This window comes from Orycteropus afer, unplaced genomic scaffold (genome assembly GCF_000298275.1).
Source record: "Orycteropus afer afer isolate SDZICR_OR568_19922 unplaced genomic scaffold, OryAfe1.0 scaffold00140, whole genome shotgun sequence".
Lineage (NCBI taxonomy): Eukaryota > Metazoa > Chordata > Mammalia > Tubulidentata > Orycteropodidae > Orycteropus > Orycteropus afer.
In genome coordinates this window covers 848,692-865,978 of record NW_006921727.1, presented here as the reverse complement: position 1 = coordinate 865,978, position 17,287 = coordinate 848,692, and the positions used below count along the sequence as shown (strand labels likewise).

The 17,287-nt window shown below is 34.9% G+C and overlaps 1 protein-coding gene across 1 annotated transcript in view; it reads right to left on the bottom strand.

Moving 5' to 3' along the window:
• KHDRBS2 (KH RNA binding domain containing, signal transduction associated 2) overlaps positions 1-17,287 on the bottom strand; it is a 977,984-nt gene that overhangs the window by 792,281 nt on the left and 168,416 nt on the right. Inside the window, exon 2 of the mRNA XM_007945604.2 lies at positions 9,936-10,063. Within this exon, the coding sequence (XP_007943795.1) occupies positions 9,936-10,063 (128 nt within the window). The remainder of the gene's footprint in view (positions 1-9,935; positions 10,064-17,287) is intronic.

Genomic DNA, 17,287 nt, shown 5'->3' with positions numbered 1-17,287 from the left:
AAAAAAAAAAAAGAAGAAGAAAAAGAAAGAAATGATGAAGTAAAAGAGCTGATTAGAAGATTTCAAAGGTAGCTCAAGAAGTAAAGTATTACAGTGAAATGTGCTAAGACCTGGAGTTAGAAAATCAAAAAGGGAAGAACATACTCAGCATTTGTCAAGCTGAAAGAAATGAAAAAGAATTCAAGCCTCAAGTTGCAATACTGAAGGATTCTATGGGCAAAATATTGAACAATGCAGGAAACACTAAAAAAAAAAAAAAAAAAAAAAGAATGGGTTGACACTCAGCCATTTCAGGAGGTAGCATATGACCAAGAAGTGATGGTATTGAATGAAGAAAATACCTCATAGTTTTCACATTTTGTAACTCAGGATCTATATTAACTATTACTAAACTATCTGATAGAAGGCTGGTGGTTCAAACCCGGCAGCCACTTTTGGAAGGAAGGTTTAGCAATTTACTTCTGTAGTGATACTGCCTCAGAAACCCAAGGAAGGGTCGCTATGAGTCGGTCTGACTTGATGGCACATAACAACAACAACAACAAATGATCTGATAATTACCTAGAAAATTAGAAAAACAACACTCATCAAGAGTTTGGATTTGAGAGTTTCATCTTCAGAAGTACTAAAGAAAGAAACATAAGCTGCATGGGAGGAGATGCTAGGTTGCAACTGCAGAAGAGATGACTTTGAACCAGAAACAGAAGGCACCCCTCTGCTAGGGCTGAGCAGACTAATGAGAAGTAGAGAGCCATTGAAATGTTTTTTAACATATTTTTGAACTTTAATTTCCTGTATTAATCTACATACAGAATTGATTTGAAATGTGGCAGGGGAACAATGCTGCCTTTGATCCTAAAAAGGGCCAAATTTGAGGCAGCTTTACCCTTCTGGCAATACAATGCTTTAAAAAGTTGGCAGTAACTGAAGTTGAGTAAAAAAAAATAGGCTGTGAGGCAAATTTAATTGAAGAAAAGGTCTGACGTATTTCAGATACTTCTGAAAGCAGTATCAAAAAGATACTTTTTAAAGGCCTTGAGAGGTTAACTTGCCCAGGTGGATAAATAGGTACAGTAGCACGTAGCAAGACATACTTACTCTCTTGCAAATGCAAGCAGCACTTATTATCCCTCAAGCCTCTCTACATTTTCCCAGGTTGTAATAGGCAATCCTTGTTGCTGTATAGCAGTGACTGAACAAAATACTGCTTCATCTAACTACAGAAATCTTTATAAGGCCCTTATTTTCACAAGAAAATATGAAATTGTTCTTATTTCTTCAAGGATAAATATTGACTTTATTAAAGTTAAATATTTTCCCCTTGCTATGTTTCTATTCCTTTTTTTGCATGTGCTTTTCCTACCAACAATAAATAACAGTGTAACAACTTTATGAATACATTTTATTTTTACTTTTTTATTCTATTGTTGTTGTTGTTGTTAGTTGCCATTCAGTCATCTCTGACTCATAGCGACCCTATGCACAGCAGAATGAAACACTGCCCAGTCCCGCTCTAGCTCCATGATCTTTTCTATACTTGAGCTCATCACCACAGCCACTGTGTCAATCCACCTCATTGAGGGCCTTCCCCTCTTTCGACGACCCTCCACCTTAATAAGCATGACATCCTTCTCCATGGAATGGCTCCTTCTAACAACATGACCAAAGTACGTGAGACGAAGTCTGGCCATTCTCGCTTCCAAGGAACATTCCGGCTGCACTTCCTCCAGGTCAGATTTGTTAGTTCTTTTAGCAGTCCATAGTACTTTCAGCATTCTCTGCCAGCACCACAACTCAAAAGTATCAACTCTTCTTCAGTCTTCCTTATGCCTTGTCTAGCTCTCACATGCATATGAGGAGATTGATAATACTATGGCTTGTGTCAGGCGTACCTTAGTCCTCAAGGAGACATCTTTTCTCTTTAGCACTTCAAAGAGGTCCTTTGCAGCCAATTTACCCAGTGTTATACACCCTCTGATGTCCTGATGGCTGCTTCCATTGGCATCGATTGTAGAAGCAAGCAATGTGAAGTCTTTGGCAACGTCAGTCTTTTCTCCATTCATCATGATGCTGCTTATGGGTCCAGTTCTGAGGATTTTTGTTTTCTTTATATTGAGATGTAATCCATACTGCAGACTGTAGTCTTCAATCTTCATCAGTGAGTGCTTCAAGTCATCCTCACTTTCAGCAAGCAAAGTTTTGTCATCAGCATATTGCAGGACGTGTATGATTCTTCCTCCAACCCTGATGCCACGTTCTTCATATACTGCAGCTTCTTGGATTATTTGCTCAGCATACAGATTGAATAAGTATGGTGAAAGAATACAACCCTGATGCACTCCCTCATTGATTTTAAACCATGCAGTGTCCCCTTATTCTGTTTGAACAACAGCCTCCTGGTCTATGTACAGATTCCTCATGAGTACAATTACGTGTTCTGGAATTCCCATTCTTCCCAATGTTACCTATAATTTGTTATGATCCACACAATCAAAGGCTTTTGGATAGTCAATAAAACACAAGTAAACATCCTTCTGGTATTCTTTGCTTTAGCCAAGATCCATCTGACATCAACAATGATATCCCTAGTTCAACATCCTCTTCTGAATCCAGCTTGCACCTCTGGAAGTTCTCTGTCAATATACTGCTGCAACCATTTTTGAATTATCTTCAGTAAGATTTTACTTGCATATGTTATTAATGACATTGTTCAATAATATCCACATTCTGTGGGATCATCTTTCTTTGGAATGGGTACAAATATGGATCTCTCCTGGTCAGTTGGCCAGGTAGCTGTCTTTCAAATCTCTTGACATAACCAAGTGAGTGCCTCCAGTGGGGCATCTGTTTGTTGAAATATCTCAATGGGCATTCCATCAATTCCTGGAGCCTTGTTCTTCACCAATTCCCTCATTACAGCTTTGACTTCTGCCTTCAATACCATTGGTTCCTGAACACATGTCAACTCGTGAAATGGATGAAGATTGACCAGTTCTTTTTGGTACTACTCTGTGTATTCCTTCCATCTTCTGTTGATGTTTCCAGCATAATTAAATATTTTTCCCATAGAATAATCTTTCAATATTGCAATTCAAGGCTTAAATTTTTTCCTCATTTCTTTCAGCTTGAGATATACCAAGTGTGTTCTTACCTTTTGCTTTTCTAACTTCAGGTCTCTGCACATTTCATTATAGCAATTGGCTTTGTCTGCTCGAGCTGCTCTTGGAAATTTTCTATTCAGCTCATTTATCTTGTCATTTACTCCATTTGCTTTAGCTACTCTCTGCTCAAGGGCAAGTTTCTGACTCCCTTCTGACATCCATTTTGTTCTTTTCTTCCTTTCTCATCTTTTTAATGACCTCTCGCTTTCTTCATGGATGATATTCTGGATGTCATCCCACAATTCTTCTGGTTTTTGGTCATTTGGGTTCAGTGCATCAAATCTATTCTTTAGATGGTCTCTAAATTCAGGAGGGATATATTCAAGGTCATATTTTGGCTTTCATGGACTTGTTTTTATTCTCTTCAACTTCAAGTTGAATTTCTATGATCAGTTGATGGTCTGTTCCACAATCAGTTCCTGGCCTTGTTTTGGCTGAAGATATTGAGCTTTTCCATCACCTCTTGCCACAGATGTAGTCATTCTGATTCCTGTGTACTCCATCTTGTGAAGTTCATGTGTATAGCCACCATTAGTGTTGCTGAAAAAAGGTTTTGCAATGAATGAGACATTTTTCTTGCAAAATTGTATCATGTGATGTCCAGCATTGTTTCAGTCACCCAGGCCAAATTTTCAAACTACTGGTGATTCTTCTTTGTTTCCAACTTTTGCATTTCAGTCACCAGATAATTAACACATCTTGACTGCATGTTCCATCAATTCAGACTGCAGAAGTTGATAAAAATCTTCTGTTTCCTCATCTTCGGCTTTGGTGGTTGGTATGTAAATTTGAATAATAGTAGTATTAACTGATCTTCCTTGTAGGTGTATGGATATTATCCTATCCCTGACAGCATTGTACTTCAGGACAGATCTTGAAACATCCTTTTTGATGATGAACGCCATGCCATTTCTCTTCAAATTGTCATTCCTGGCATAGTAGATCATATGGTTGTCTGAATCAAAATGGCCAAAACAGGTCCATGTCAGCACACTAGTGCCTAGGTTAACAATCTTCACACATTCCATTTCATTTTTGACAACTTCCAATTTTCCTAGATTCATTCTTTGTACTTTCCGTATCCGATTATCAATGGATGTTTGTAACTGATTCTCCTCAATTTGAGTTGGGTCAAGTCAGCAAATGGAAGTCTCAAAAGTTTTCCTTTATCCATATCATTAAGGTTGGTTCTACTCTGATGACACAGCTCTTTCCCAGTAGTACTTTGAGCGTCTTCCAACCAAAGGGGCTCATCTTCCTGTACTGCATCAGACAATATTTCCAGGCTATTCATAAAGTTGTGCAATAATGTATCAGACATTTCTCTGCTATTCATAAGGTTTTCCCTGCCCAATTCTTTGAGAAGTGGATGGCCTCTTCCTTCTTCCTAGTCTGTCTCAGTCTATAAGCTGCATTGAAACCTATGTACCACGTGTAACCCTGCTAGCATTTGAAACACCGGTGGCACAGCCTCAAGCCTCACAGCAGCATGCAAGACACCACAGTATGACAAACTGATGGACAAGTTTGTCTCCCTTAGCTGTTTGAAACCTCTTCTGGATCCTGTCACTTTGTCATCCCCCACTTTCCTTATTTCCTGCCTCTTGGGGTGGGGGTGGGGGCTGTCTCTCTTCCCTTACCTAGATCCTATCATTTTGTGTCCCTGGCTTTCTATTAGATAAGGTTTATTGGGAAAGAACATTCCCAAACTGGATAGCACCAATCACCTAATTGAATATATTTAAAACAGCAACTTAAGTCAATATGCATACCTCTGAAACTCCAATTAAAATCAGTTACTGTGGAATCAATGCCAACTCATGATAACCCCAAGCATATCATAGTAAAACTGTCCTCCATAGGACTTTCAATGGCTGATTTTTCAGAAGTAGATTGCCAAGCCTTCCTTCTGAATTGCATCTGGGTGGACACAAACCTCTTTTGGTTAGAAGCTGAGTGTGTTAAACATTTGTACCACCAAGATGCTCCTCCAAAACTACAGACTACTCAGGATAAAAAGCTAGGACCCAGTTTACATTGTTAGTAATAATGACAGTGTGTTAGGAAGAAAGACACAGTGTTAAGGATGATGTATGGTTCTCCAGGGTCTTCTGCCCATATCTGGTAGGAAAACGTTGACACATATTGACTCCTTGGAGGCCTGTCAAGAAACAATTGCACTGATTCTGAAAAATTTACAAATGCCACCAAGTACAATGTTCAATTCTTTATTAACTTTGTAAAAATATTAAAACAAATAATAAAAATGTACATTAAAATAATTTAATAATATGGCATTGTGATGGTTAATGTTATATGTCAACTTAGCTAGGCCATGATTCCCAGTATTGTGTTGTTGTCCTCCATTTTGTGATATTATATAATTATCTTCGATTTTATGTTCTGTAAATTCTAACCTCTATGTATTTATTAAAGGAGTCCTGGTGGCATAGTGGCTAAAGCATTTGACCGCTAGCCAGAATCTACCAGCCACTCCGTGGAAGATGGGGTAATCTATTTCTGTAAATATTTACTGCCTTAGAAACCCAGTGGAGGTCACTGAGTTGGAATTGAATTGATGCCAATGGATTTTATATGTTTATGAGGTAGCATTAGTGTGGGGTGTATCTTGAGTTTTACAAGTTGCCTTACAAGAGGGCATGACTCAAGTTCTACCCTTACTCATGTCACACCCTTACTCTGATATAATGGGAATTTCCTTGGAGGGGTAGCCTTAATTCAGTATATATACATATAGAGAGATATAGATATATGAAAAGGAGCTCTGGTGGCACAGTGGGTAAGGCATTTGAATGCTAACCAGAAGTCCAGATTTTCAAACCCACCAGCTGCTCTGCAGGAGGAAGATGATGCAGTCTACTTTCATAAGTATATACCAACTTGGAACCTATATGGGTCACTTTGGGTCAGAACTTACTCAATGGCACTGGGTTTTACAGATATGAATGCTCAGCAAGGTCCTCTCTTGATCTGGATTCTGCATCTAGCTCATCATCATCTGACCTCTGGTTCTTGGGACTTGAGCTAGCAGCCTGTCACTTGACCTACTAATTCTGTGATTCACCATTTTCTGCAGCCCTGTGAGTCAGTAGCTTGCCATAGGACCTGCTTATTTTGGAATTCACCAGCTTCTGCAGCCCCATGAGCCAATAACAGTCTGTTGGCAAGAATATGGGTTCATCAGTCCCTGCAATCATGTGAGTTAGGAGAAGCCTTCAGCCTTCAGCCTAACCCACAGATTTAGGACTTGCCACCCACTCCAATCACAGGAGCCATTTTCTTGATGTAAATTTTTCTCTCTCTCTCTCCAGAAGTGCCTAAGGCATTTGACTGCTAACCAGAAGCTGACAGTTCAAACCCACCAGCCACTCCTCAGAAGGAAGACTGGGCAATATACTTCTGTAGAAGATACTGACTCGAAAACTCAAGGAGGGGTCACTATGAGTTGGGATGTACTCCACGGCAGTGAGGTTTTTTTTTTTTTTAAATACTTTTCTCTGTATCTTCTTCTCCAGAGAATGTAGCCTAAAACAGACACATTTCCCCAGAACTAAATAGTTAAACATAAAGCACTAAGAACTAAATTAATTATTTTTAATTCTCTTAAATAGCATTCTCATAATTTTCATAATTTAAAATCTTAAACTTCTTTCAGTTCCTTGTAGTACTCAACAATGTCAGAAAATTAACTTAAAATTGCAGACTAATTAAAAAAAATCTTTCAAAAAGGTCATGTAGTAAAGTTGTGATAAGGTCATTTCCCAAAAAAATTCCATAGTCATGTATTGCCTTTTGTCATCATAGCATTTATTACTAGTTTAAACAGACAGGAGTCATCCGCAGGAGGGGTGGCTCTGAAAGAAAGTTGTAAAAAGCAGGCATTTCCCCACTGTGGGAGCTCGCGTGGTGTAGTGCCTAAGGCATTTGATGCTAACCAGAAGGCTGGTAGTTCAAACCCACCATCCACTCCTCAGAAGGAATATTGGGCAATCTACTTCCATAGTGATACTGCCTCGGAAACCCAAGGAGAGGGCGCTATGAGTTGGATCCAACTCAATGGCAGTGAGTTTGGTTCCCCACTGTGCTCCCTGGACAGATAAATTACTTCATGTTTTTATTATAAAATATTCAACTCTGAGTCCGTAAGTACTGTAAGGGTTGGCTCAATAGCTTGTAGTATTATACTACACTACATTATTTTATTGATCACAAATGTACATCAAATATGGCTCAAATTTAGGGATCACAATCTCAACTCAATACTATTTATACTTTTGTAAGTAGGCAATTATCACTCAGCAGATGATATTCATCATCACTTTTGTAATAAAATATGGTTGACAGTCAGAGATTGATTATAATTTCCTTGCTATTGTATTAAAAAAAAAAAATGCATGTCAACTTGATAAATGATCCTGACCAGTTTCCCAGTATTCCCTTTGTTTTCTATGAAAGTACTCCATAGTTCTCTTATATGTGGTGATACCCCTTTAAAAATAAATGGGCACCCCTTTAAAATTAAAAGTGGTTTGGAATTCTATTAATTAAAATCCATGTTTGAGAACATTTAGCATTTCTTTTCATTTAATTGAAATTAATTAAATTTTCATTAAATGAAAAGAAAAGCTAAATGTTCTCAAACATGGATTTTCCTTTGAGAATATTCCACAAAACAATTGTAATAATTATGAGCTATCTTTTTTCACATTCTTCCATGGTTTACATTAAAAAGCAATGTATACATGAGTATGATCAGCCAAGTTAAAAATGTCATATTCATAAAAGATATAAAATCTAAAGTAATGGCGACCTTACTAAAGACAGACAAACAATACTGCAAATATAAGACCTGGAGTAATTCATAATCTCATAGTTACCACATGTGTAAAGTACAATATACTTAGCCCCAGGTTAAGCATTCTTTGGTTCTAAAAATTCAGAGATATAAATCATGTTTTTCTTGTTTTTGTTTTTTCAGTAAGAAAGAGAAGTTACATTATTTAATTTTCTTTCTATAAATTATGGAATAAAATTTTATGCAAAATATTTTATACCATAGAATATTATCTACTTTTGTCTCAGTATAATAAAGAATTATGGATCAAATATACATTCTTGAAATACTCAGCATAAAACCATTTATACTGTAACTTAAAGAGGAAACAGCACTTTAAATTCTTTCCGTACTTTGCCAATTTAATATGGTCAGAGACCTAGAGGTAAATTTTGTTTTAGAAATAGATGTCAAGTCTATCATTAGCTTTCATGTATCCAAATAGGCAAGTGTTATTCCCAGAAAGGTATCAGGTTATATCATATATGAATATCTACATGATTTAAGGAAATATCTATCCTAGACTATAATAGGAGCTCTGGTAGCACAGTGGCTCAGGCACTTGACTGCTAACCAGGAGGCTGGCGGTTCAAACCCACCAGCCACTCCTCAGAAGGAAGATGGGGCAATCTACTTCCGTAGTGATACTGCCTAGGAAACCCAAGGAGGGGTCACTATGAGTCGGGGCCGACTCGATGGCACACAACAACAACAACACAACAGACTATAATTGGATAATTAATCATGTTTTTTGAAAAATAACATATTTTTCTTAATTTTTTAATCTAATTTCTATCATATTTTATTATTATACAAAAATAGTCTATGGTGGCCAAATACAATATTTATAGTATTTCTAAAACCTTAAGTATAAGTAAATCTAATAAAATTTAATAAGAAAATATATACCTATTATATATGTACTTTTCTTATAAGAGAGTAAAACTAACTTTAAAAATATAATTAATCTTTCATGCAACATAACAAAAAGAACCTCATCTGAAAGTTAAGATTATATTTTTGTGAGATGTAACAATTTTATGCTTGTTTTAAAGAATTATAAGCACACTATTCTGCTTAATTTATTTTCTAAAAATTATCATGTTAGAAGGAAATTGATAAATGATAGCATTTACTTCTGTAATCTAGATTATTAGAAAAATTATATAGTCTTTCTTTCAGTTATACTCTTCACAAAATGAAGAAAAAATTATCTGTTTGAATCAAATTATTCAGTTTGAATCAGTTTCCATTTGTAGCTTTTTTCAATTGTTTGGGAAAAAAAAGTTCTTTAACATTGGAATTTATTACTATAACTGAATAAAGTGAATGTTGTAATTATATTCAGTGAACCTGGTGACATGAATCTCATAAGATAACAAAATGCCTATGAAAAATAATTTAAGGAGAGAATTCTTATTACACTAAAAATACTATAATTATTTTCACAAATCCAATATGAATACCAAGAATAGAGTTTATAATCCACGAGTCTAATAAAAACTATGATGTTTTCCTAAACATTCTCTTCTGACTAGCTAATGTTACATACTTTGTATCCTTAATTCTACTCCTTTTAAAATAAGACTACACATTTTTATGGGGACCAAATCAATTGAGTGTGTAAATTTTAATAAATTTGTGAACAATGTATATGTTAAATAAATAAATGCTTTAAATGTCTAATAATGCTTATCCTGTTCATGTAACAAAAATGCTATAGCCATCAGTTGGATATTATTCTCATGGTTGTATTTTTAAACAGCTTTCCTTCCCCTATGTCTGTATCATGAGTGTTTGCATATATTTACACAAAAAAAACTTTAAATATTTATTTTGTAAATAATAGTGAATATATACTACATCTTATTTTATCATTTTATGCTTAATTCTATGAAAATAAAGCACGTATGCATTACCTTTGGATATTGTTTGACAGGAATCAATACCCTTTCTGAGAGCTTTATGTTTTTGTTGCTGATGACATCAAGATACTTCTTTTCTTCATCTTCCTTTTTTCCATCAGATCCTTGAAATTTTTCAATTTCTAAAAAGAATAAAACCACAATAAATGAAATGAGAAAACAGTCATAAATATGTTGATCATCCTTATTAATTACTCCTTACATAAGATTTTGAAGAACCTTAAGAAAAGGATTCAAACAGCATCTTGTTAACAGCTATGTGAATGCTGCTACTTTACATAAGATGAATTCTGTCAATTAAAATTAAAGAGTAGTAAGTAAAGATTTGACTGTGTCTTCTATGAAACAAAAGATGCATTTAGTCAATTGTTAACAACTTCAAACAAAATATAAAGAGGCATATGCCTTTTGACTATGTATAATATCTAAGCAAACATAACTAGAAACAATGAATAGAAAAAAACATATACCATAAAATTGTAATTTATTTTTACCAGAATCATTCTTAAGAAAATAAAAATAATTAAAAATAGTAATCATTCAGTTATCTAACACACAACATTAAACAGAAATATGATGACATTTTATTTTTAACCAAATTTAAAGGCAATTAAACAGGAGTCACAGAAAAGTCATATCAAGATTTAAATCTGCAAATGCCATCATTCATATTCATAAACATGAAATTATCTGTTTAGATGTTTGAAAGGAACTATTAATTTTGCCCTATGAGAATGTTCCCTGAATTAAATATTTTTTAGAAAATATATACTATGTATTCTTACATTATTTTTTAACTTTATTGAACAAAGGTTTTTCAGTCACTTTTATGTGCAATTTATGCTTCTAGGGACAGGATTTAAAATATAAAGTATCTCTACATTTGTGGCATCTATATTCTGTGGGGAAAATGGACAATTAGAAAATGAATACACATGCATAAAAAACACATACATATTCATGTACATCAGGAGCTCTGGTAACACAGTGTCTAAGGCATTTGACTGCTAACCAGAAGGTTGGTGGTTCAAACCCACCAACCACTCTGCACAAGTGGAGTAAAAGTTTTGCCGCCTCAGAAACTCAATGGGGATCACTATGAGTTGGAATAAACTCGATGGCAGTGGGTTTGGTTTTGGTTTATTCATGTATATGTTTAGAAAATATATACAATTAAACTATTAAGAATATAAAGAAGAGTAGAGTGAAGGGATAGGGCTATTAATTTAGATTTATAGGGTGATGCTTTAGCAGAGACCTGGATGATGGGATAAGTCAGCCATAAAAAGATCTAGAATTTTATAGCTTGATGAAAAAAAGGTCTGATTTGTTCTTGGAATAGCAAACTGCAGGAAAGCCTTGCTGAAGAATAATGTGGCTGAAGGATAGTGAGGGTATAAGAGAAGTGGTTTTAGGACAGATCATGTGAGACCTTCTAGGTCACAGGACATTGTCTTTTGACTCTAAGTGTATTGAGAAGCCACTGGGAGGTAAGTACTGAGTAAGGAAGGGAAAGAGGTAGAGATACATCTGAACTTTAATCATACAGAAAACATTGGTTGTAATATGGAAAACTGATCATAGCAGAAGGCATGCAAAGAAGGAAATCATCCTTTATCTGGATGAGAAATGATGCTGGTAGACATGGTAGAAATAGAGATGTGAGAAAATTACGTGTAACTATTCACTTTCTGGAATTCACTACATGAAGTATGTTTTGGAAAATTACTGAAAATATTATTTTACTAATTTCCTTTGTCTACTGGGATGCTGTTCTTATCATTAAGTCACCTGCAAATATTTCCATCTCTCTTTCTCATTGGCCAATTCTACTGCTTTATTATAATATCTAAATTAAGTTATGAAGGTGACAGCTTTTTAGTTTAGTTATGGATGGTGGGAAAATGTTTTTTCTTGTTATTCTGCAACAGAGAGAAGGTGGTGATGGCTATTTGGCATGTTGTTGTTGTTGTTAGTTGCTGTGGAGTAAGCCCCCAACTCATGGTGCCCAGGGTGCAATGGTCCCATGCACAATGGAATGAAACACTGCCTGGTCCTGTACTATCCCCACGATGCGTTGTGAATCCAACTATTGTGGTCCATAGACTTTTCACTGACTGATTTTTTTAGAAGTAGATCGCCAGACCTTTCTTCCTCATCCATCTTAGACTGGAATATCCTCTGAAACCTATTCAGCATCATAGCAACACACAGGCCTCCAGGGGCAGAAGAGTGGTGCTGCACATAAGGTGCATTACTAATTTGTATCAATTTAAATTGCACTTTGAAACAATTATTTTTAAAGGTGGGACTGTCACCAAAGGTAAGACAAATAAGACATTGGATTTAATAGCTTTATTCTTTGTTACTTTATTTTTGTCTCGCATCTTTTCCAAAATTATTTTACATAACTTTTAGAAAATCTTTGTAACATTTCAGGCAGTAATCTTTCAGCATATTATTTATTTGATCCATGTGAAATTGAGAGCAATTTTTTGAAGTAGTAATTCATCACTTACTCAGATTATGCCTGAATAAAATGACTGTGTAATTTGCACCAAGCTATTTATAAGCATTTTATCAGTTATGTGCTAAAATTTCCCTAAATACAAGTATATTAAAATAACATGAACTGTCAAAAAATAAGTTATATATATTTACAATTTCTACTTAGTCTGATGGCATCATATTCTTAATTTCCTATTAGAATTATTAACAAGTCAATTTAACTTACCAAGCACTGCTCTCTACTTTAGCCTTTCAATCTCTTGTATAATTACTACACACAGAACACTGACAACTGTGAAGGAAGAATATGTTACATTCTCTGATACTGATAATGAACTTTTGATCACTGCCCTTTGGGTACATAACATCTACCTAATATGGCACTTCCTAACTTGCAGAAGCTATCATAATGTGGGACAAACTAAAGAAGTTGACTCAATTTCCAGTTAATTATATGGATGGCTTGCTTCCGTCTTGCCACTTTCTCATAAAAAGGAATTGCATTTGTCTGACGCTTACTCTTCACAAAACTACTACCTTAGGCCTTTTTAGACATTTGAATTTGATCAATCAATAATTAATTCCAATAACTCTTCAATCACTGAAATGAGAATGAGTGAAATATCATTTCCAATTTTTTTTTTCAGTTCACTTCTATTCTTTTAAAGTTTTTTATATTTCCTTTGTCCTTCTGATATTTTAAGGTAGTTATCTTGTCTTCCTTGACATTTCTACATGACTAATAGCTTAATAATTGCATTTGTCAACTGCATAGTCACGGAAGGGTAAATTTGCATACTATTAAAACCAGGAAAACAATTTATACAACACCTTTCCTACTTTCAAAGGAATTCAAGTGGCACAGTGACTAGGGCATTTGACTGCTAACCAGAAGATTGGTGGTTCAAACCCATCAGCTGCTCTGTGGAAAGAAGATAGGGCAATGTACTTTCATAAAGATTTACCACCTTAGAACCCATGGGCGTCATTATGAGTCAGAATTGACTCAATGGCAGTGTTTTGTTTTGTTTTGAGTTTTTCCTGCTTTAATTTTTAGTTTAAAACAACTCTTTTTTATTTAGTTTAAAACAACTTTTTTTTTATAATTAATGTATGTTCTTTATGGAATATTTAGAAAACACAGATATTCTTTTAAAAAAAGGAAAGGCACACATAATATCAGCAAGCAATAATCACTGAATAGTTTAGTATAGAGGCATCAGGACTTTTTTCTTAATTTCAGAAACATATTCTCTATTTAAATTTGGCTGCTACATTATTGGGAAAACATATTCAATCTATTTATTAGGGTAGGATTAATCTGTTTGAAAAAAATAAATGACATACATTTTAGTATTCTATGTCTTCTTTTCACTACTTATTTATGAATGCATATATTCAATCAATAATTTTAGCATACACTAATTGCATTTTAAGTAGCGCAATAGCACTAGTGGTTCAGTTGTTAAAGCACTCAGTTACTAACTGAAAAGTTGGCTGTTTGAACCTACCATCTGCTCTGTGGGAGAAAGATCTGGCAGTCTGCCTCAGTGAAGATTTACAGCCTTGGAAGCCCTATGGGGCAGTTCTACTCTGTCTTATAGGCTCACTATAAGTTGAAATAGGCTTGATAGCAATTAGTTTGATTTTTATCAGTACAGTACTATAACGAAGTAGAGATTATAACAGAGCCAAACTTTGGTGACGTTTGCATTCATCTTGAACCACATCACCCAGATGGAAGCTAGAGTGAGAAGGTAGTTTGAAGGAAATTTATGCCTGTTTTTACTTCACTTCCTCCCTATTTTCCTTATAGCCAAATAATTTTATTAATTCTGCCTTTTGTTTGTTTATTTGTTTGTTATTTCTCAAAGCCTTTTTCCTCTGCACATTTAATGAATTCCTTTTCCTTCTTCATTTTTATTGATAAAAGGTTTAATGTTATGAACATTCCTTGTTGTTGTTGTTGTTGTTATGTGCCATCGAGTTGGCCCCAACTCATAGCGACCCCCCTTGGGTTTCCGAGGCAGTTTCACTACGAAAGTAGATTGCCCCATCTTCCTTCTGAGGAGTGGCTGCTGGGTTTGAATCGCTAGCCTTCTGGTTAGCAGTCAAGTGCCTTAGGCAGTACACCACCAGTGCTCCCTGAATTTTTCATGGAAAACTTATTTAGCTGTGTTTCACATATTCTGACTAGTTGCAACTTCATTTTGTTTTCCCAAAGAGTTGTTTAATTTCAATTTAAAACAGTTTCAGGTGGTAGAGCATGTCTTTCTGTTACTAACTTCCTTTTCAACCTCTTGTTTTGTGTGTGTGTTGTGTGGGGCTAATTTTTTTTATTAGTGCATATGAATATTCCATGTAAAGGGTGAATATTCTCTACTGTTAGGGTTAAGAGTTAGATATAAGTCTAAGAGATCATATTGTTCCCCTACTGTATCAATCTTTGAATGAAAGAGGTGTGTTTCTTTGAAATATGTATACTAGAGAAGAATTTTGGTTCATTAAATAAATATATATATACTTAGTTGACTAAACTAAGTACATATATATATATTTACTGAATAAATAACTAAACTAAACTCTGTTATTTGACCTTACAAAATAGTATAACAGGAATATTCCTACAGAGAATGAGTTTTCCTATGACTTCCCCAATAGCTTAGTTTTTTTACTTTCACTAAATTACCTATTCCCTATTAAAACAGACAAAGAAGCAAGTACCACAAAAGAACAATAAAATCTCCAAAAATCCCCTCATAATACCAGTAGCAATTTTCTACAAGAACACTATAAGAAAAATGTTTCCCAAAACACTGAAGAAAGCAGGAACTCTGCTAGCCCCTTGTGGGTAAAGCAACAGTGGAGAGACCATGGGATAAAGAAAAAGGAGTATTCTGATGATGCTTCAAATTGTGAAACAATTGTCAAGCAAGTACTTATCCCTAAAGTAGGGATGACTTCTAAATTAGATTTCTCAACAATGTGGTCTGGGAAAACATGTGAAACTGCAGTAAGACTACATAAGTTTCAATTTATGAATAATTATAAAGTCGATCACAGAAATCCTCTAATGGAGTTAGAAAAGAACTAAACCAAAAAACCAAACCAAACTCACTGCCATCGAGTCAGATCTGACTCATAGGGACCCCCCCTTGGGTTTCCGAGGCAGTATCACTACAGAAGTAGATTGCCCAAACTTCCTTCTGAGGAGAGGCTGGTGGGTTTGAACCACCAGCCTTCTGGTTAGTAGTCAAATGCCTTAGGCACTACAGCACCAGAGCTCCTAAATGTACTAAGGTAGCTCAAATAGTCCAAAATGTCAGAAAACAAAAGCAACAAAAAAATTACCTTCCCTAAGAATGAAAGCCCTCTCTATACTTGTGGTGTGATAAGGGGCTGCATCAAGAAAAGCTCTAATAGAGCACAAACTGAGGAAACTACTTTAACTAAATGCTCTGTTCTCACAGAAATTCCTCATGTACACATAAAGAAGAGACATGCATTATGTTGCAATCAATTCAAATATAAGAAAATGAAAATTGAATATACTGATAAAGAAAACAAAATAGAAATACATGATTATCTAAAACCAAGTCAAACCTTTGCTATCAAGTTCATTCCGACTTATAATGACCCTGTAAAAAAAGAGCAGAGCTTCACCACAGGCTTTCCAAGGCTGAAAATTCTTATGGAAACAGACTGCCACATCTTTCTCTCACAGGAAAGCTAGTGGATTCAAACCACCAACCTCTCAGCAGCTGCGGGCTTTAACCACTGCACCACAAGGGCTACTCATACGTTCATTAAAAACTAAAATGTAACATTAAAAATGAACTAACAATAAATAGTGGCTGGCATAGGAGTGGGCAGTATTTCATTCTGTTGTACACAGTGTCACTATGAGTTGGAGCCAACTCGACGGCACCTAACAATAACAACAATAAATAGTAAGGATACTATACAAATTATGATGGAGAAGTACAGGTTAAAAAAAAGGGGGGGGATAGGAAGCAGCTAAATTAGAGAAGAATTTAACAAGTACTGTCAGAGTTCAAGAATGAAATAGAAAAAATCCATTCAAAAAACTGAAAACAAGATAAAAGTATAACAACACTAAAGACATAAACAAATAGAAACAGTAATAGAAGAAGGATATAAGAATTTCAAACAAAATTTAAAAAAATATAAAATAAATAAATAAATTATAAAACAAAATATTGAAATAAGATGACAAATACTGAAGACAGGCAAAGAAGATGAAATATAGGTACAACTGGGGTTTCAGCAGATGAAAACTAAAGAAGCACTAAAAAATATACTTCAAGAAAATGTTTCCTAGAAAAAGCTTGAATTAATAAATAAGAATATGATAATACAACATGAACTGAGCAGTGTGATTAGCTCTGATCTGAGATAAGAAAAGCAAAAGGGAGGGGAAGGAGTGGAAAAAGAGAGAGAGGTACAAAGAATAAAGTAATAATCATAGAGAGATGAGTTAATTATTACAGAATAATTAGTATAACAGTTAATTACAGACAGTGATTAAAAGCTACAGCAAAAGGTTAAAAACTGCCTCAGTTTCACACCTGGAAATGAGGAAAAGAACAGCATGAAACTCTTGGTGGTGCTATCAGACTAGACTAAGGAATCATATCATATAATTATTATATGTCAAGAATGGTTTTTCACTTTGCTGATAATTAAAAAAAATATATTCAATATCTGCCCCCTATTTTTGCCAATTACTATAATGAAATGTGCAAAGACCTGGAGTCTGAAAACCAAAAAGGAAGAACACGCTTAGCATTTCTCAAACTGAAAGAACTGAAGAAAAA